The 21,536-nt window shown below is 40.9% G+C and overlaps 1 protein-coding gene across 4 annotated transcripts in view; it reads left to right on the top strand.

Annotated features, from left to right (window-relative positions):
- Window positions 1–11,756, top strand: part of SLC16A12 (solute carrier family 16 member 12) — a 103,825-nt gene extending 92,069 nt beyond the window's left edge. For 3 of the 4 annotated variants that reach the window (XM_055425118.2, XM_055425116.2, XM_088842127.1), the window contains 4 exons: window positions 633–776; window positions 2,360–2,939; window positions 5,227–5,486; window positions 8,969–11,756. In XM_055425118.2, the coding sequence (XP_055281093.2) occupies window positions 633–776; window positions 2,360–2,939; window positions 5,227–5,486; window positions 8,969–9,231 (1,247 nt within the window). In that variant the 3' untranslated portion in view covers window positions 9,232–11,756. The remainder of the gene's footprint in view (window positions 1–632; window positions 777–2,359; window positions 2,940–5,226; window positions 5,487–8,968) is intronic. The other variant, XM_055425122.2, reaches the window with a different exon arrangement.
- The last annotated feature ends 9,780 nt before the right edge of the window (window positions 11,757–21,536 follow it).

Genomic DNA, 21,536 nt, shown 5'->3' with positions numbered 1-21,536 from the left:
TGAAATGTTATCATCACATTTCCTAGATTTTCTGAGCTTTCATTTCTCATCCACAGGGATTCCAAAAGCCCAGAAGCAGTGCCAGATTGTGAAGTGTGTCTATGATCTCTCTCCCTGGCCTTTTCTTGCATACCACTGCTGGCCATGCAGTGTTGCCCACTTTCTTCTCCACTGCTTACCTGTCATGATTATTGTTAATTGTGTATGATCCATATTATGTGAAACATACAAGGCATATCACTGTGCAACCGTTGAGCTAAATCAGGGTCATATTAGATGCAGTGTGTTTAAATTCTATCCAAGGCCTTCATTTAAAGGAGCTGACTTGCTGTTTAAAAAGCACCCCATTCTCCTGGGATTTTGACCATTCTAGAATGGAGAAATGGAATGAGCAGTCAAATGCTAGTCAGGAGACCTGATCCTGATTCTTGCCACTTGCCACTTGTTCTCTGTGGGACCATGGACAAGTCATTTCCTCTCTCCTCGGTTTCTAAATCCATAGAATGAGTCGGTGGGGGGTGGCTCAAGGATTTGAAGATGGATGGTTATCTGCTCCACTGATGCAGCACCACAGCCTTTACACAGTGCCCTCAGGGCCTCTATGTTGAACCTATTTATTATTGTTTTTGAAGCTCCACTTGGGAGTGTTGTCAGTAACCATTTTTCCTGTCAAGTGGGAATCATGCTGGGTGGCTTGCTTGCATCTACTGGTCTCATCCTGGGCTCATTTGCCACCAGTCTGAAGCATCTCTACCTCACTCTGGGAGTTCTTACAGGTAAGGACACTTTGTACCACCCTTCTCATCCTACCCTATCCAGGGGTTGTTAAGCCTTCCCACAGAGCAGTAATTCATAAAATATTCATATTGTTGGATGCATAATTTAGCTGAACGTCTGCCTACCAAACAATTAAACAAAAGGGCTAGAAATTTAATGGACTGTCATATGTAATGAAACTGTGTCACCAGTTTAATTCAGCCATGTGACAACAGTGACTGCTGACTTTCCTTGGGCAGCCATGTATGGCTGAGATCCTTCACTCAGAAGCACAGCAACATTAGCCAGGTCAACATAAATTTTTAGCAATGATCAGTTCTCCCAAGATCTTTGCTGAGACATCGAAATACTATCTGTGGTTGACCTGAGTTGCCCTTACTTTTTAGTCAGTATCATTGTCCAATAAATGGGGGTTTACAGTTTTTTTTTTTTTTAAAAAGCCTCTTGTGAATATTCTTACATCACACATTCTCTTTCAATGTTATGGAAATATACGTTAGAGAATGAAGTCCATGGAAAGAGAAGCAACCGATGTGCATTCCATAAATCACACTTATAGGGACTGCAGAGGATCAAGGTTGGTTGGAGGGACTAGCATGATCTGGCCAATAAAAGATATAATCTCACAGGTTATAAATCTAGCTCTGTCAGCTAAAAAGGTAGCTGTCCCCTGTCACCCAAAGGGCCTGACCACTAGGGTGTCCCATCCTCCCAGTTTACCAGAAACTGTCCTGGGTCTAGTGCTGAAAGCCTCACATGTGGGAAAACCCTCAGTCCAAGCAAACTGGGATCACTGCTCACCCTGCTCCAAAGATGGAAATAGGAGGTGCAGGCAGTTCTCCTTTTCATTCCTTGACGTTTAAATTCCAGGTTGAAAGCCTTTCTGATTTTCTTGACTTAAAAAGAATAGAACTGGAAAATATCGAAGAGACTTTCTGCTGGGAATATTTTCAGGTTGCTATATGTACATACTATGTTCATGGATAAAATTAGCACAATGTTTCTTAATATTTGAAATTACTCTGGAACTTTCACAGGATCACATATGCTATTTAAACACAAATTCCAAAGTGGTCCAGATAATCAGGGTTGTGTCTTCATGTGCAGTGAAGAGTTGAAGTCATTCTCTGGATAGTTTAAGTATTATTAATAATGTAAGTATTATCAATAATTTAACAATACTTAAATTACCCAGAGATCATTTAATTTACTAAAATTAACTTTAATTTGTTTAAAAAAGAATTGTTGTGGTGAGAATACATTTCTCAGGTCAGTGTTATCTTGATTTTCTAGTTAATTCAAACTTGTATAATAGTTTTTAAAGTCTTCATTTTATTTTGTTTAAGTCATAGTCCCTTAAAGCTTTTCTTCCCAAGAAGAAAGTCATACAGATGTTATACTTTCCAAATTGTGGATGGCTGGTGAGGGTAGACTCATTTTCATTGTAGAAAGCAATTTTAAAGCGATTTACTTGAGGTTCAGATTCTCTTAAATCCCAATAGTATGATTCTGAGAGATGTTCTTTCAGTGGCTATTGTTCATGGCATGCCATTAGCACTCATAGACTTCTCTTTATTGCCAGGTCTTGGATTTGCACTTTGTTACTCTCCAGCTATTGCCATGGTTGGCAAGTATTTCAGCAGAAGGAAAGCCCTTGCTTATGGGATCTCCATGTCAGGAAGTGGCATTGGCATCTTCATCTTGGCTCCTGTGGTTCAACTCCTTATTGAACAGTTTTCCTGGAGGGGAGCATTACTCATCCTTGGGGGCTTTGTTTTGAATCTCTGTGTCTGCGGTGCCTTGATGCGGCCAATCAGTCTTAAAGAGGACCAAACCACTCCAGAGCAGAACCATGTCTGCAGAACTCAGACACAAGACTTTAAGCAGGCGTCTCCCTGTTCGACTTGGACTAAAGAATGGGTGCAGACCTGCCTCTGTGGCTCTTTGCAGCAGGAATACAGTTTTTTACTGATGTCAGACTTTGTTGTGTTGGCCACCTCTGTTCTGTTTATGGCTTATGGCTGTAGTCCTCTGTTTGTGTACTTTGTGCCTTATGCGTTGAGTGTCGGAGTGACTCACCAGCAAGCTGCTTTTCTTATGTCTATTCTTGGAGTGATTGACATTATTGGCAATATCACGTTCGGATGGCTAACTGACAGAAGGTAAAAATCTGTGAAACCACCACTGGTTCCCCACAAGGAACTTTAAGCTTTGAGTTTCCCTTCATCACCTTGGGCTTCCCTGATGGCGCAGCTGGTAAAGAATCTACCTGCAATGTGGGAGACCTGGGTTCAATCCCTGGGTTGGGAGGATCCCCTGGAGAAGGGAATGGCTACCCACTCCAGTATTCTGGCCTGGAGAATTCTAGTCCATGGGGTTGCAAAGAGTCAGACATGACTGAATGACTTTAACTTCACTTTCATCACCTTACCCTTTAGAATACCTAGTTCTAAATAATGTTAACAGGTTTTCAGTATCTGAAGGCAACTCCGTTGTTGGTTCTTCTAGTCAGGGGTCGGCAAACTTTTTGTAAAGGGACAGACATTAAACAGATAAAGTTTCATTGACTTTGTCGGTCATATGATCCCAACCACCCAACTCTGCTGTTGTAGCACAAAAGCAGCCATAGACAATATGTGACCAAAACAGAGTGGCCATATTCCAATAAGACTGTATTTAAGGACACTAAAATTTTAGTTTCTCATACAGTTTTTGCATGTCACACATTTTATTGTCCTTTTGATTTTTTCCAATCATTCAAAAATGGGAAAACCATTCTAAGTTCACAGTCCAAGAAACAAGTGGTGGGCCAGATTTGGCCATAGTTTGCTGACACCTGATCTAGATCATTTAGAATGATGGGTAGGTCTAAATGGCAGAAGCAAAGGATAGTTAAAAGTTCTGGTAACAAATTTAATTCCATTCTAAGTCAGGTCAGTCCTCTAGTAAGACAACTTCTGACTGGTCACTGTGGTTTTAGTGTCTTTTGAACCACCCCAGAGACTGGCTGGCAACAGAGAGAGGAATAGGCTCCAGTCTCGGTAGGAGGACCAGGTCAATAATAACACATTATCTGTAGCACCACATATTTATGTTTGACAGTGCAAGTAGCAAATAGTTTCATTATAATTTTAGACTTAGAAACCAGTGTTTTAAGAAATCTTAGTAGTTTCTTCAGCTAATGCTAATCTGGATTGAAGAGAGCAAACTACTCATATTCTCCTAAATGATAGACTTTTCACACTTGAGCTATGACCCGGGAGAACTATCATCATGTGACTTCTTACCTGTTATGTCTTTGGGAAGTAATCAGGATCCAACTGCCATTCACCAGTATCATGAATACAATATTCAGGATTAAATATAAAAGCCACAATTTTAATAGCTAAGGAATGTGGGGAAGAGCAAAGGGTATCTTTCTTTACAATCAAATAACCCAACCAGAAGCAGCCTGATACAGATCTGAAAGAGGGATTTTTAGTGTAAGATATAAAAGACCCAAATTCTTGTCCTGGCTCTGCCCCATATTATCCATGAGACTTAGAGAAAATCACCCAACTCTCAGATCCTCAAGGGTCTTCATCTGTAAAATGGACCAGTTCAATATTTGCCTAAGGACGTCATAGCATTTTGTGAGGCTCAAATGAGATTATAAGCAGAAAAGCATAAATTGCTTTTCTTACATAATTTATAAAGCATAAATTGCTGATGCTGATATAATACAGAGTCTTTGTAATAATAGCTATCATAGATGGGTTTGGATCTACAAAGGGAAAATATTCATGGATGTACCACTGGGGAGATCTTGAAATAAGACCTAGTCCTAATACATGACCATCATAATCTCAGGCAAATCATTTTCATTTCTTCATGTCATGGCTTCCTCTTTGTATTCCACTCCAGTACTATTGCCTGGAAAATCCCATGGACAGAGGAGCCTGGTAGGCTACAGTCCATGGGGTCGCAAAGAGTCAGACATGACTGAGCAACTTCACTTTGGGTTATTGAACATATATGAAGAGCTGGAGACTAATGGATGACATATCTGAAAGCATCTAATACGGTAGACTTGTAGAAAATATTAGTCTCCTGACACTCTATGTGTTATTTCATAAATTTCCGTGATTAACTCTGAGATAGACAACATCTCGTTTTATAGCTAAAGGAACTGAGGTTAGAGTTAGGCAGTTAGTAGATGGGAGAACTGGATTCAAAAATGTCTGTCTTTCTAATTTTAGTGCATGGGTTATTTTCTACCATAATGCTTCCTGGGAAGATACATTCTTGCATTTGCATATATCAAAAGAAAGATAGGAAGACAGCGTAGAAAGCACACAATGGGGAGGCCATCTCTGTAAACAAAGTGCTTACTGCTACACGGCCAGGATTATGGAGCTCTTTGATAGAAGCTGTGTATCTTGCACTCATTCTTGGTCTTCAAACCCACAGGTGTCTAAAGAACTACCAGTATGTTTGTTACCTGTTTGCCATCGGACTGGATGGGCTCTGCTATCTCTGCCTCCCAATGCTTCAAAGTCTTCCCCTGCTCGTGCCTTTCGCTTGTACTTTTGGCTACTTCGATGGTGCCTACGTGACTTTGATCCCAGTAGTGACTGCAGAAATTGTGGGGACCACCTCTCTGTCATCAGCACTCGGCGTGGTGTACTTCTTGCATGCAGTGCCGTACTTGGTGAGCCCACCCATCGCAGGTAAGTTTCCAGAGGAAACCCCCCCTCCCCGGTCATCTCTTCTCTTTGTCATAGTGATGTAAAAACAGTGAACTCACACAACATACTGTGAGAAGTGGAAGTAAGTTGGGAAGAATGAAAGAGAAAGCAATGGCCGAGCCACCAAAATACCATGGTCTCACCTACCTCCTTGTTCTATAATCTTCTTCCAACTAATGCAGGACCTTAGTGTACTTGGGGAAAAAAAGTCCCAAATTAGGATCTTGATTCCGTTCCACACAAACGATGGGAGCAATGGAATGAAACAGCTGTTCAGACTTAAATATAAGTTGGGCACATTCAGAGGGACGGCTGGCGGGCATACAGGATTCCAGTAGAGGTAGAATGATGAGGTAGGTGGGTGAGCTGAAATAGTAATGTACAGGCGCCACAGTGGAGTGTCTCCAGTGCCCACTAAAGGAGGTGGGGCCCTATACACTTCAGAGAATATTGGTCTCTAAAGTATTACAGCTTTTGTGCAAAGGAGTAATAAAGAATGTGTTTTAGAAAGATGATCTAGTACGTTAGTGGAGAAGCAGTTAGAATTTCATTCTGATAGTTCAGGAGCCATGTGATAAAGGCCTGAACTATGGCTTCGGCAGCAGAAATGAGAATGAACTCTGGGGTCAAAGGAGGAAATTTGGGGGGAAAATCAACTGATTTTAGCATGTGGGGATATGAAGGAGGGAAAAAGTCCAATATATCAGCAGATGATGGCACACTGGAAAGAAATAAGGAAGCTAAACAGAGTAGCTTTGCCAGAAAATAATAAATGTAATGTTTAGACATACTTAGATATCTGAAATACCCAATAAGGTATTTAAGGATGAAATTCGAGCATTAGAGGGAGGCCAGATTTGGAGACACAGATTTGGGACTCAAGATAAATGTTTTGTAAACTAAAATGATACAGACATTAAAAACATGATTAAGTAATTCCACAAATATTCATTGAGTGCATTAAATAACTCAAGAAATATGTATTGCATGCCGTAAACAAGTAACTCAACAGATATGTATTGCTGTGCACATCAGCACTGTGTCTGATGCTGTCTGTGTAGCAGCAAACTGGTAAGAACCCATTCCTCCTTCTTGGGGTGTGTAGTCTAGACCAGTGTCTCTCGGAATGAGGTCTTGAGATCACCGCTACAGAATCCCCTGGGGCCCTTGTTAGACTGCAGATTCCATGACCCGCCATCTGTGATTTGGATCTTTGGGGATGAGTTCCAGGAACCTACATTCTCAAGCAGTTTTTTTGTGATGCTCCTGTACACTAAAGAAGGAGAATGATTGGTCCAGATTATTACCTGCCTAGATTAAAACTGAGAGTGAAGACGGTCTCTGAAGACAGGCAAAAGAGAAATGAAGTAAACATTTGACTAGAAGGAAAGAAGGGAATATTTTGAAGAAGGCAGGATTTCTGCTTTAGCAACTGTTGTAAATAGACAACAGTTCAAGTTATTTCCAAACCCTGCATTTGCTAAAGTGTCAAACCAGGGGAAATTGTGACTGCTTCTTGATGGCTACAGATAAAAATTCCTGGTCAGTTTAAACTCCATGATATAGGATGATATGTTTAGTGCTTCAGTTTTGGAAAATACCCCCAATATGTTCTCACATCCTCCCTCCATAGTCAGTTGTTTTTATTTACCAGCCTTTAGGAACACTGTGATTCTGTTAAACAGTCATGGAACATAAATGAGGATTCTTGGATCCTTTTGTCAAACTATGGCCTTAATTTGGCATCAGTTCAGTTCAGTTCAGTCGCTCAGTCACGTCTGACTCTTTGCAACCCCATGGACTGCAGCACTCCAGGCTTTGCTGTCCATCACCAACTCCCGGAGCTTGCTCAAACTCATGTCCATCGAGTTGGTGATGCCATCCAACCATCTGTCCTCTGTCATCCCCTTCTCCTCCTGCCTTCAATCTTTCCCAGCATCAGGGTCTTTTGCAATGAGTCAGTGCATCAGGTAGCTAAAGTATTGGAGCTTCGGCTTCAGCATCATTCCTTCCAATGAATATTCAGGACTGATTTCCTTTAGGATTGACTGATTGGATCTCCTTGCAGTCCAAGGGACTCACAAGAGTCTCCTCCAGCATTTCACGTACAGACATTATACTCATTGCTAGGTATTAGAGGATTAGTGTGTGAGTTCCTGTTGTAATACCTCTCTTATTTAATGACTTTAAAAATGACAGTTCTTTACTCAGTCTCTTGTTTGCTGCTAAAGAAATGCACAAGTAAATCACATAACTAAAATATTTGAGAGTAACAGTTTGGATTGTAGGCTTCCTTCATAGCTCAGTTGGTAAAGAATCCACCTGCAATGCAGGAGACCCCGGTTCAATTCCTGGATGAGGAAGATCCACTGGAGAAGGGATAGGCTACCACCTCCAGTATTCTTGAGCTTCCCTTGTGGCTCAGCTGGTAAAGAATCTGCCTGCAATGTGGGAGAACTGGGATTAGTCCCTGGGTTGGGAAGATCCCCTGGAGAAGGGAAGGTTACCCACTCCAGTATTCTGGCCTGGAGAATTCCATGGACTGTATAGTCCATGGGGTCACAAAGAGTCGGACATGACTGAGCAACCTTCACTTTCACTTTGGATTGTAGGAAACTTTATGGGGCTTCTAATAATTTTTGCATGCCATTTTTGACTAATTGTTGAAGTAGATGAGAGCAGAAGTCATATACTTCTGTGGTGGATTTTTTTGGCACATAAGTAAAGTTTGGAGGAACTTTAAAAACCTTTTTAATTACAAAATAATTTCCTGCCAATGTCTAATTTTACCCCATTGAGTCCCTGATTATTGGGACTTATATTTTGCATCTCATATACTCTGGTTCTCCTCAAAATTTAGAGCGGGAGTTGATATCGTGGTTAATTTGTTGCAACAACAGATAAATTTTAAAAAGCTGCTTCCTAAAATTTGCATTTGAAACTTTAACATGGCCCAATGATGTTGTTTTCAAACTGGATAGGATAAAATGTCTGGATCTAATAGGAAATTTGGATTCTGCTTTATCTAGGAGCATGTTCTGTTACTCAAGATAGACAGTATATGGGTGCTGGGAACATTACTACTAGGGTTCTGTACAATTATATTCTCTTCACACTCTAGATGAAGAAATAATCCTAACCTCTGTAATCTGAATGATGTTTTTATCTTTTCTACCATATTTCATGGAATTAATAATAACTAATATTTATTGTGTATTATTCTTAATATAGAATGTGGTACTTCCAAACACTTTACATAATAACAACAATTTTAGAAGTCTCTCTAGACAATAGAATGCACTTTTCAGTTGTTGCAAAATACTTTTAGATCTACTTTTTGCGTCAAAATGATAGTGGTGGTGCTAGCAATCTATTGTTATTATCCTCACAAATTATTAGATTTGAGTGAGTAAATAGGCAAATTTTCAACTCAACAATATCATTTTTGCTGTTGCTTGTTACAGGATGGCTTGTAGATACGACTGGCAGCTACACTGCAGCATTCCTTCTTTGTGGATTCTCAATGATATTTAGTTCTTTGTTGCTTGGCTTTGCTAGAGTTGTAAAGAAGATGAAAAAAACCCAACTGCGGTTCCTTGCCAAAGAATCAGATCCCAAACTGCAGCTATGGACCAATGGCTCGGTGGCTTATTCTGTAGCAAGAGAATTAGATCAGAAAGATGGGGAATCTGTGGCTCTAGCAATGCTTGGTTCCAGCCCCACATGACCAATGGCCTTGAGCCTAGGAATCTTCAGGGCTGAGAGAGGTGGGACACCGGATTGTATATGTTTCTGAAGGACTTTATTTTGGCAGAAGCATTGCCTTCCAAGGAAATTTATTGTTTTATTAATATGTTTGTAGAGGGGTGGGAAATAGCAAATAATAAAGCAAACTGGACCAGCTGAGAGTTTCCCCATTTGGGATTCACAGTTGAACTCAAAGAGCATTGCACCATGGAGAATGTTAGGACACAACTGATATAATTTCCTGTAAACAGAGGTGATTTCAACAAATGACTAAAGCAGATAACACTGAAGCAGCTTTGTTTCAAACTCTCTGTCCCTCCACCTTCCTTCTTCAGTTAGAAGGTAAGCCAGAAGCATTGACATGTAGGTTTCTTCATGCTGTTTGGAAAAGGGGGCATCCCATTTTAATCACTGCCTTTTGAAGAATCTGTTCTTTAAGCATTCTGTTTTACATCCTAATGAGAAGCTCCACTAGGAAGAAGGTTTAGCATCCTCACCTTCCACCACCACTGAAAGCTCATTTCCTCCAGCCAGCTGCTCGCCTCTGTTGCTATCACATATGATACTTTAAATTGATAGACCACACAAAGTCACAAAGATTTCCTAAATCTTACCAGAAATGTTAACACTATCATTTCCCGTTTTTTCCTTCAGAAATAAAGCACTTATTTTAACTGTAGACATTCCTGTTAGGAACGGGAAAATGTTGGCAGCATTCTAGCTGGGCAGGGGTTGAATTCTTGAATCAGCAGGTCTCTGGTGAGAGTTTTCTTTTCAGATCAGACATTTAACTTCATCATTACCCAAAACAGGGTGAGAGTTTTGCCTGAAAAATATTATTCCTGAGATGTTCTGAAAGTGAGATTCCTTTCTCCCTGTGTCAATTATGTTCCAGTGTCCACTGCTCTTCATCTCTTTATAGATAATCATTAAAAACTTGGTGGACCTTTTCAGCTGAATGAGAAGGCTTTGGGAGTTAACCTCAGCACTATGGCCCTCTCACAAATGATAGCTTTGGTCAGGAGAGAGGAAGGACAAAGTTAAGAAGGCTAGTGGTGTGTTGTTTTATAGTTCATAGAACTCTTTCACACACCTTAAGTCACTGGATTAGAATAGTACTCTCATTTCCAAGTACCCTATCTCCCTATGGTTTGGGTCTTCAGATTGAAGAAGGAGGGCATGGGGGGATATGAGAGAGGTCAGACCCCAGCCTGTCCCGAACCATTTTAAGTCCTCTGACCTATAATCCTGAATCCCAAATCATGCTGCTCTTGTAAATAGGGTCAAGTTATACATTTGAAAGGCGATTTTTTAATTAATTAAAAATATTAAATCTGGGGACTTCCCTGGAGGTGCAGGGAAGTCTCCACGCTTCCAATTCAGGGGTCTCAGGTTCAATCCCTGGTTGGGGAACTAAGATCCCACTTGCTGAGCCCCATAGCCAAAAAAAAAAAAAATTTAAGTCTGAACCTCAAGGAGATATTTTGACCCTGAAGGTCATTCAATCCACTGTCCCCAGAAAGATCTCACAAATGCCTGGACAAAGGTACTGAAAGAAAAAGCACAGCCACGAGGGGGACTCAGGTTGACTAAGTATATTCAGCAGGAGTCTTTGCCTATAACTGGATTATTTTAAAAATTACATATTAATACAGTGCTTTCAGAATGAAATGCTGATTTGATTTGATGGCAGAAAGCTAGTATCTCATAGGTGTTTTCCAAAGAGAAATTTGAATGTTTCCTGTTATTTTTATAATTAGTTTGAAGATTTAGTTGTGAAACCACTTTCTTTGTCATTTGCCATTTAAAAACAATGTTTGGAAAATATCTGTAAACAAAGTTAAAATGAAGTTGTATGTGTTTGGAATAACACTTTATACTAAATGTCGTTTCTTAAATCTTCAAACCTAAAGATTGTTTGAAATATGAAGAATTATAAGTATTCTTATACATGTTTTTTCCTATGATGGTCACAGTAAAATTATGTTTATCTTGTTCTACAGTGTAATTTCTCTAAAGTATTATAAATATTCATGAAAAATGAGATAGAGATCAGAGCTTTTAAAAATTTGTATAAAATATTTGGGATATTCTGACTTTATACATGCATACATTTGTATTTTTTTTTCTTTTTGGAGCAACATTTTTAGAAAACTAGTAAGGAAAATGTAGATTTTAGAGGTTACCATTGTCATCTATACAAAATTTTACTGTTTCGTTCCATGTGCCTATACTGTTTATTTTTAAATGGAGGGATTCATGAGAATGATGTGTTTGTTTTATAGAATCAAGAACAAAATTGTGGTGGGATGATTTTACATCTGAAATATTTCTTTATATCACTGCAAGTTCTACTTTGAAATTGAGTAAAAAAAAAAGCAAAAGAAATATGTAACTTCTGTAGATACACTGAACCATTTGACTTTTTTTTTCAGATTGTGACTTCACTAATAGATCAGATATTTATGATAATATTTTCTTATTTCAAAAGCATAATAAAATGAGTTTATAGTCATGTTTGGAAAACATTTTTCCCCTGCACGAGGGGTTTGAATTGGATTATGAGTGGGTCTTTCTGGGGTCAAGCCAAGATGTCACTGGCATATAAAGATGTGGTAAGTAATCAAATAATTTACAAAAGCCAAAACCATTTATTGAGTACTTCAATGTGTTAGCTGCTTCCTATGCGATGTCTTACTTTATCCCCATAATAACCTATCTTTTCACCCTTTCATGAACATGGAAACTGAGGCATCAGGTCCCATGACTTCTGACTCAGTAGTCACTGCACCATCTGGAAATAAGCCCTTCCTTGGGCAGATAAAATCCTTTAGATTATGTTTCAGTCTTCCAGTGAGTATAGATGAGAAGACACTGGATTGAAAATTTCCAAGACTTCCTAAGAGTCTGGTTCTATTAAGACCACTACTTCCAGGCTTAGTGGTTTAATTTGCTGTCTGTTGATCCAGACTCCTCTTTGGGAGCATTTGTGTGTGGGGGCTCACAGAAAAGGTTGGGGAGCATGCTGTGCATGACCAAAGTCACGCTTACTCAGTCAGGAAGTGCGTTCCTTCTGAAATCCCATTCCCCTGTGACGATGAAGACCGTGATATCTATTTGGCACTCACCTTCCTGGGCCCAATAGATCTAATTCAGAAACTGCTTATTGACGTGAAATAGTGTGAATTCAAGATAGATATCTGAGTTTTTCTTCTTATACTTCAAAGTTTTGAGTCTTTTTTTAAACCTGCCAAACCATGCATTTTTATACCTGTTGCCAGAGCAGCTCCCAGTAAGAGATAACAGGTTTTGTCCCATTAGCACAGAGAAACATTTGGTGGGAGCAGTGAAGAAAATAATGACATAAAGAGAAACGTTTAAAACATTTTACTAATAATGAAACTTTCCAAACATAGACAAAACCAGAAAGAAAAGTACAATGTACTTGATGTACCCATTGTCCCAGCATCTACAGTTCTTTACCTCTTTGCCTCCACTCCTGATGAAGCCATTTGAGATAATGTTGACAGGACATGTCTTCCTTCAGTTGTCAAGGAATAACTAAATTTGGCAAGAACAATTTGTTCATGCTAGTCAAGGGTACGGGTGGTCAGTGTCACATATTAAAGGGCCACATCATTACCTCCAAGGCTGATGGGGACCCCTTTCTTGCTGTGCACTTCCTTCAGGTGTCTGAATTGCAGGCTGAAACTCTTCCTTTCCTAGCCCCTATGTGATCTATCTACCTGAAGCTTGCGTGCCTATGTGCTAAGTCACTTCAGTCATGTCTGACTCTTCGACACTATGGACTGTAGCCCACCCGGCTCCTCTGTCCATGGGCTCCTCCAGGCAAGAGTACTGGAGTGGGTAGCCATGCCCTGCTCCAGGGGAATCTTCCTGACCCAGGGACTGAATCTGAATCTCCTACATCTCCTGCATTGGCAGGCAGTTCTTTACCACTAGCGCCACCAAGCTTAAGGAAGTGTCAAATAAGTGAAAAGTGCTTCCGAATTCTGGAAAAGAGTGATCACTATTAACTTGCGTTATTACTGTCAATTAACTAATTGTCAGAGGCCTCTTTGAGGGATCCAGGCTCTAAGATTGGTCTAAAATACAAACACTTTTATACTTTTCTTAAAAATTTTTTTGGGCACATGGTGAGGCTTGCAGGTTCCACAACCAGGGATTGAACCCAGGCACTTGGTAATGAAAGCATGGAGTCCTAACTACTGGACTGCCAGGGAATTTTTGAGGAGTTAATGTATGTTCCACTGAAGATTTGCATTGACATTCAGTTCAGTTCAGTCGCTCAGTCGTTTCTGACTCTTTATGACCCCATGGACTGTAGCATGCCAGGCCTCCCTATCAATCACCAACTCCCGGAGCTTGCTCAAACTCATGGCCATCGTCGGTGATGCCATCCAAACATATTTTCTTCTGTCGTCCCCTTCTCCTCCTGCCTTCAATCTTTCCCAGCATCAGGGTCTTTTCCAGTGAGTCAGTTCTTTGCATCAGGTGGCTAAAGTATTGGAGTTTCAGCTTCAGCATCAGTCCTTCCAATGAATATTCAGGACTGATTTCCTTTAGGATGAACTGGTTGGATCTCCCTGCAGTCCAGGGGACTTTCACGAGTCTTCTCCAACATCACAGTTCAAAAGCATTGATTCTTTGGTGCTCAGTTCAGTTCAGTCGCTCAGTCGTGTCCGACTCTTTGCGACCCCATGATCACAGCACGCCAGCCCTCCCTGTCCATCACCAACTCCCAGAGTTCACTCAAACTCATGTCCATCGAGTCAGTGATGCCTCCATCTAAATTACTTATTGGGCTTCCCAGGTGACGCATGGTAAAGAATCTGCTTGCCATTGCAGGAGACACAAGAGACGTGTGTTCAATCCCAGGGCCAGAAGACTCCCTGGAGTAGGAAATGGCAACCCACTCCAGTATTCTTGCCTGGAGAATCCCATGGACAGAGGAGCCTAGTGGTCTATAGTCCATGGGGTCCCAAAAGTGTTGGACATGACTGAGCACACAGGGCACACAAATTACCTATCATACTATCACCACCATCACGACACGTTCTCATAGCACTCTGCTCTTTCTCACCAGAGAACATATTTTAATTATAATTCCATATTCATTTGTGTGTTTATTTTTAAATGTCATCTCTACAAAACCACAGGTTTTCTGAGGCTAGAGATCATACGGACTGACTTGCCAGAGCCCAGTGCCTAATCCATAGTCACTCAATAAATACTTGGTGAATGAATGAGTGAAAACAACAAATGGACAAACAAAAAAGAACAAAGGAAGCAGCTACTAAAGAGAATTATAATCAGCAAGGGTGGGGCTAATGAAGGTCAGGTTTGCTTGAAGTTTCGCACTCAGAATGCATAGAATATGTTGACAGTGCAAGGGTTAGTCGCTCAGTGGTTTCCTACTCTTTGCAACCCCATGGACTGTAGCCCACCAAGCTTCTCTGTCTGTGGGATTCTCCAGGCAAAAATACTGGAGTGGGTTGCCATTCCTTTCTCCAGGGAATCTTCCTGACCCAGGGATCAAACCCGGATCTCCCACACTGCGGCAAAATTCTTTACCATCTGAGCCACAAGCCCCAAGGTAGGATACGCTGGATGTTCCCAATTCAGTGGGCCAAAATAGGACACCTGATGAGAAGTGTCCTATATAAGAAGCAGGACCTCCAGAGCATTGAGTATCATGGGGCAGGTTTGGGAAAGGGATTAAAAGTGGCAAAGAGAAGAGCTGGTAGAAATACACTAAATAAAACTTAGATTGAGGCCTGAATGTAAAAATGATACGATTATGTTGAACTGAGACTAGTTTAATTAAATAACTGTGTTGTGCTCAAATTAAGCCCAGGCCCAGGCCCAGGCATGGGGCAAAGCCCATGCGAGGAAACCCTAGAAAGTTGGGGAAAAGTGGAGCACATGTGCCTCATGTGTGAAAAGATGGGGTTTCAGTTACAGGGACAACGAGCTGCTTTTACTTGACACGAAAACCTTGCACCAGGATTTGGCCAGTAGCAGAAGTCCCCCACTAGAGGTTTAACCTGCTCTAATGGCTGGCTTCTAACTCACCAGGTGTGACTGAAAAATCAGATGGCATGCTGACAAACTTTTTTAAGAGTTGGTGAGAGGAGTTAATCAACCACAACTATTTATTAAGCACCTCCTTGGAATCTGGCACCGTGTTATATATAGCGGGGAATTCAAAACACATGTACTACCCTGTCCAATGGTCTCAGGTGTACCGACTAATTGGTAAATTAAAATGAACACAGGTGAGAACAACTGCAAGAGGTTTTCAGTGCTGACCTGGGGCTAAGGGCACTGCATATGCTGGAGGTTAGGAGAGGAAGAATTCATGAAGGGCCAAAGAAATTTGAGATGATCCTGAGGAACTCCGGTATGGAACTGAGTGGGTTGGAAACAGCCTCTTCTGTTTTCAGGGGAAGAAGCTGGGGAGTAAGGGGAAAGAATGTGGGGAAGCTGCTTTATGCAGCTACCTGGGGCTCTGGTCAATTCCTAAAAGTGAAAGTAGCTCAGTTGTGTCCTACTCTTTGTGACCTGGAATTCTCCAGGCCAGAATACTGGAGTGGGTAGCCTTTACTCTCTCCGGGGGATCTTCCCAACCCAGGGATCAAACCCAGGTTTCCCGCATTGCAGGGGGATTCTTTACCAGCTGAGCCACAAGGGAAGCCAATTCCTGAGGCCAATGCAAAACCACACATAAGCTGACATTAATATCTTGATGAGGGGATCCACAGAGGTGTCTGGAACTTTGGGGACTGCTGGGATTTGGGGTTGCATTTGCTGTCTCTAAATTAAAAACTCCCTGGTGGCTCAGATGCTAAAGAATCTGCCTGCAATGCGGGAGACCCAGGTTCGATCCCTGGGTTCAGGAAGATCCCCTGGAGAAGAGAATGGCTACCTACTCCAGTATTCTTGCCTGGAGAATCCAATGGACAGAGGAGCCTGGCAGGCTACAATCCATGGGGTCACAAAGAGTCTGACAGGACTGACTAACACTTTCACGTTTACTTCACAAATTAAAAAGAGATTTCCAGAGCATGGGGTTATACTTTAATAATTACTTCTCAACCCTAAAAAGGAATAATTTGATTGTTTTTTTCTTCTTAAGGAGTCCAGAGGTTCAAGGTTTTTTGGTGGTTTTTATTTTTAAGTAACTATAATACCTATTATGCAGCACTGCACTGCCATCTACTGGAATTACTGAGACCACTTCCCTAAAGTTGGTGGTGCCTCCAATTACAGCTTAACTGGACAAGACCAGGCTTAGAACAAACTTTAAAGTTTGTTACTTCCTTCTCTTCCCTCCCTCATTTCCTACTCATGACCCATCCCACATTTATCCTCTTCCTCTTGCAAGTATAAATACAAATATAGGGATAAAAATGCTGTGTTTTATTTTTCTGTATATATTTTTATTTCCTAGGTCACTTCTCTATTTAACATATCAAAGTTAATATAAGTGATGATTTTAATTGACCTAACGAGGGATTGTTGTTGTTCAGTTGCCCAGTCATGTCTGACTCTTTGCAACCTCATGGACTGCAGCGTGCCATAGGCAAAATTTAATGTGAAAAAGTGTTTTGAGCCCTTTGCGGACTTTTTTTGGAATTCAGATTGCCATCCTGGGTCCCATTTTTGGTCCCCTACTATTGTGTTAATTGGTTTGATGTAAGTTGGTAAAGGATTAAGTTAAAGTATAAGATAGTCTCAAACACATACCAGAAGTTAAATTTGAGAAATGTTGAAACCAAATGAATAGAGGGGTATATTCTGTGTAATTGGGAAGCATAAAGCATCCTTGTTTTACTGTATACAAATTATGCTGGATTTAGTGATTAATTTATTTTTAAATGTGTAATTCCTATGAAATTGTAAGGGGCTGCTATTTATTTATAGCAACAATTGCCTTCAAAGGAGAGTGTATCATATAAGCATTACGGACTTTCTGCTAAACTAAGCAACTTGAATTTGGTTATGCATAAGTGGGTCTGTATATGAGGATAAGAGAAAACTGAATTGTTCTTTTTAAGGAAATCAGTAGAATTGGTTCTTATTTCAGAACAGTAGAGATAGAGAAGGAGGTAAGGCCCAGAATCAGGGCAAGAGGTGCAACTATCAAGAAATGGTTGAGTGTGTTTTCTTCTTTCTTGTTTCCCTTCAATCCATCTCTCTCTTTTCTTTCCTTCTTTTTTCCCATCTCCGTCTTTCCTTCTATGCTTTCTTCCTTTCTCTTCCTTTAAAAAGGTGATAATCTAATATTAAATTATTAAGTTACAGATTCTCTCTTAAACTTTGTCTGTAAAGAGTTTTTATAGACAAATGACCTGTAAGCTGTTTTCATTTTCAGTGTTTGTTTGGTTTTTATGTTTGTTGTTTGTTTTGGTGAGATTGGGGGTAAGGTTGCTAGAGTTAAAATGGTCTGGAAGAGGGAAAGGATGTGAAGGGAGATGAAGTGTCTCTTAAACTAAATTAATAATCAGTGGAATTAGGGGCTCAGAGCTACTTTCCAAAGTCCATGGCTTGGAGGTTCAAGGCAAGGTTTGCTTTCTTTTTCGAGGAATTTATTTCAAATATCTGATTTTTAACATCCAGCTCGTAAGACGATCGAGTCCTTTGATTTCTTGGGCCATTCTCTCCAGTGGTTTCAGAGCAGTTGTTAATCCCTATCCCTTTCACAATTCCTGTGAAAGTGTTGGGTGACCTATGACTGTAGAACATCTTTCTTTCATGTCATTCTCTGTGGCATTCTAAGTTTCTGTGAAGATTGGTCCTATCTCCCCACATCCTTCATTCCAAATTTTAGAACTATCTAGAAAATATTGTATAGTATATTGTATTCTAGAACCAGACATCCAGGGTTTGAATCCTTTTTCTACCTCTTATTAGCTGTGTGACCTTGGGCTTACTCAGTATCTCTAAATTTCAGTGTCTTCATATGCAAAAGAAAATAACAAAAATGTTTATCTATAGGGATTTTGTGAACATTTTATATGTTTAATACATGCAATGCACTTAGAACAGCATGTAGTACACATTGTATTCTATGTAGTTATGACAAATTAAAAGACGCTTACTCCTTGGAAGGAAAGTAATGACCAACCTAGAGAGCATATTAAAAAGCAGAGACATTACTTTGCCAACCAAGGTCCGTCTAGTGAAGGCTATGGTTTTTCCCGTGGTCATGTATGGATGTGAGAATTGGACTGTGAAGAAAGCTGATCGCCGAAGAATTGATGCTTTTGAACTGTGGTGTTGGAGAAGACTCAGGAGTCCCTTGGACTGCAAGGAGATCCAACCAGTCCATTCTAAAGGAGATCAATCCTGGGTGTTCATTGGAAGGACTGATGCTAAAGCTGAAACTCCAATACTTTGGCCACCTCATGCAACGAGTTGACTCACTGGAAAAGACTCTGATGCTGGGAGGGAATGAGGGTGGGAGGAGACGGGGACGACAGAGAATGAGATGGCTGGATGGCATCACTGACTCGATGGACATGAGTTTGAGTGAACTCCGGGAGTTGGTGATGGACAGGGAGGCCTGGCGTGCTGTGATTCATGGGGTCGCAGAGAGTCAGACACGACTGAGCGACTGAACTGAATGGCTGTTCACATGCCACTAGAGTCTAATATGTGGCTGAACTAACATTCTCTCCTTCTCAGGGCTTTGCTCCAGTCTGGTGGTGAGTTAGGGACATGTTTGGAAGAAACTGACCTATAGGCTCACTTCTGAACTCTGGAGTACTCATCTCTGTCTTTACCCTCAGCCCATTTTACCCTTTGATGTTGGAAGAAGCTTAGACAGGCATCGCTTTTCCTGAAGGACAGGAAAGGCCAGTGTGCTCAGTGTCTTCGGTGTTCAGTCCAAGAGACATCAATCCATGCTTGTCCTTCAGAGTTTACCCATGAGGCAACTGTGTGCTCCCATGAGATATGGTTTTCCCAAAACTTACACGTCTCACCTTCATTATTCTGTTGCTTACTCTGCTTAGGCCATCATGATAGGAGATATTAAGAAGATTCTAGTTAATCACTTATAGAGGACCCCTAAGTTCAGAGCAAATAGAGGAATATATACATGGCACTTCTGCGCATGTTTCTAGTGATTAGATCTGTTCTTTAATTCACTTGAAGTACAATAAAATACTCTATGAACATATTTATCTTAGGAAATAAGACACTGCCGGAGAAGAGTCAGAGTTGTTTGGGATGGGATAGGTATGTGTGGGTTGATCACAGGACAAGAGGAAACTCAGGCGGAAAAGAAACCACATCTCAATGAACTTTGGCTAAGAAGACAACTGCAGAGGAACAAGAGACTATGGTCCTGGGAGAGAAGTGAAAGATAGGAGTGGAGAGGTAAGATCTTCCCCAGATCTCTGATTCTACATTATTCTTGCTTATTCCTTGCTATTTCCCCTAATCTTGTTATTCAGAGAGCTTCCACAAGGTAAAAGTTTTATGTAAACTTGGGATGTTGGTGGGACTTCCCTGGAGGTTGAGTGATTAAGACTCTGCATTTCCACTGCAGGGGGCATGGGTTTGATCTCTGGTTAGGGAATTAAGATCCTGCATGCACAGCCAAAAAAAAAAAAAAAAAACCAACCAAGACTTGAGCGCTGCTATTAATTTTCACCTACCACATAGTTTTCCTTAGGATTTCTACTTACAAATAGAACATTTAGACAAGGTCTCTCACTGAAGTTATAGTCATTTCCTTACCTAAATGATTCTCAGAACCATGTGGGTGCTTTATAAATATACAGGACCCATCCCTGGAGGTTCTAGTTTAGTAGGTCTATAATGAGACTTGGAAATATGATTTTTTAAAAAACTTCACCAGTGGTTCTGATTTAGGTTTATGAACCACTGATGGGTTCCCTAGTGGCTCAGATGGTAAAGAATCTGCTTGCAATGCAGGAGACCTGGGTTCGATCCTGGGTTGGGAAGATTCCCTGGAGTAGAAAATGGCAACCCACTCCAATATTCTTGCCTGAAAAATTCCATGGACAGAGGAACCTGGCAGGCTGCAGACCATGGGATCGCAAAGAGTGGGACACGACTGAGCGACTAACACTTTCACTTTTATGAACCACTGATAAACTGGAAAGAGAGTGGACTGTAAATTAGGTCAGATCCGGTTTTTGCAGAGGAACAAGATGCAGTGGTCCTGGGAGAGAAGTGGGAGAGAGGAGTGGAGAGGTAAGATCCTCCCCGTGTGTGATTCTGATTGTTACTTCACTGAGGAGTTGCTTGTGCTATTCATTTGCAGTGTTGATATAGTTAAATAAGGTAACATATTAAAGTACCTTTTAATGAATGCAAAGCAGTTATTTTTATATGGGCCTCTACCATTGCAGACATATATATTTGTACAAGCTGACCACATGGGTAATCTGTCTTTTGATGTCTAAGTCATCCCACACACTTTTATCATCTCCCTTTGTCACTTTGAATTTGGACTTGTCTGGTTCAAGGCCTGCAGCCCTCATGGCAGCTGTAAGCTGGCAATGGCGTCTTCTGGGGCTGCTCAGCTCTGTTGAATACAGGTCATTATTTCGGTCATCAGTCATCTCTGCTACTTCAGGTACATTCACAAGCTGTAATGCCTCAGGTTATTCTACCTATTTCTTGAAGTTGTCTGAATCACAGCTGATGGCAGTTACTACAATGTGAGTATAACTTCTTCCCTTGGTCCACCTTCCACACACCACTGCCCCTTACCAGGCTGCCTTCAATGATGCTGAGAACAGATCTGAAGGGATAAAGAGGAATAAGAGGACCAGACTAAAATCCCAACAGAAAAAGTTTACTGGGGCCTTCATTATTGACTAGAGTTTGAATGACTAGCTCCTTTTTGAAATACTCTACATGCTACAGAGAAATGTATGGAGTGGGGAAGAAGGCACAATTTGAATCTACATACTTTTGGTACTTTTGGCTGTCAGTGTTCCAATCCTGATTTTCTTGATAATTCCACCCCTACCACTTGCAGCCCATATGCTTCCAGGGAAGTCAACTTTCTCTTCATTCCTGACTTTCTGGGTCAGCTGGGTCTCATACCTAACTAATGAACGTGGTCTCTTCCTCTTTGGCCAGGATGACTTATTTGAAAATGGTAACGTAACCCAAGATGGCCCTATCAGAGAAAACCTGGCATTCTCAGATGGTTGTGGAGGAGATGCGCACTTTTCCACCGCAGAGACAAGAGTGCATGTGGCTCCCATATGAGGATCA

The sequence above is a fragment of the Moschus berezovskii genome, chromosome 12 (genome assembly GCF_049115385.1).
Source record: "Moschus berezovskii isolate FMDL1 chromosome 12, NW_MosBer_1.0, whole genome shotgun sequence".
Lineage (NCBI taxonomy): Eukaryota > Metazoa > Chordata > Mammalia > Artiodactyla > Moschidae > Moschus > Moschus berezovskii.
This window is presented reverse-complemented; position numbering and strand designations above follow the sequence as displayed.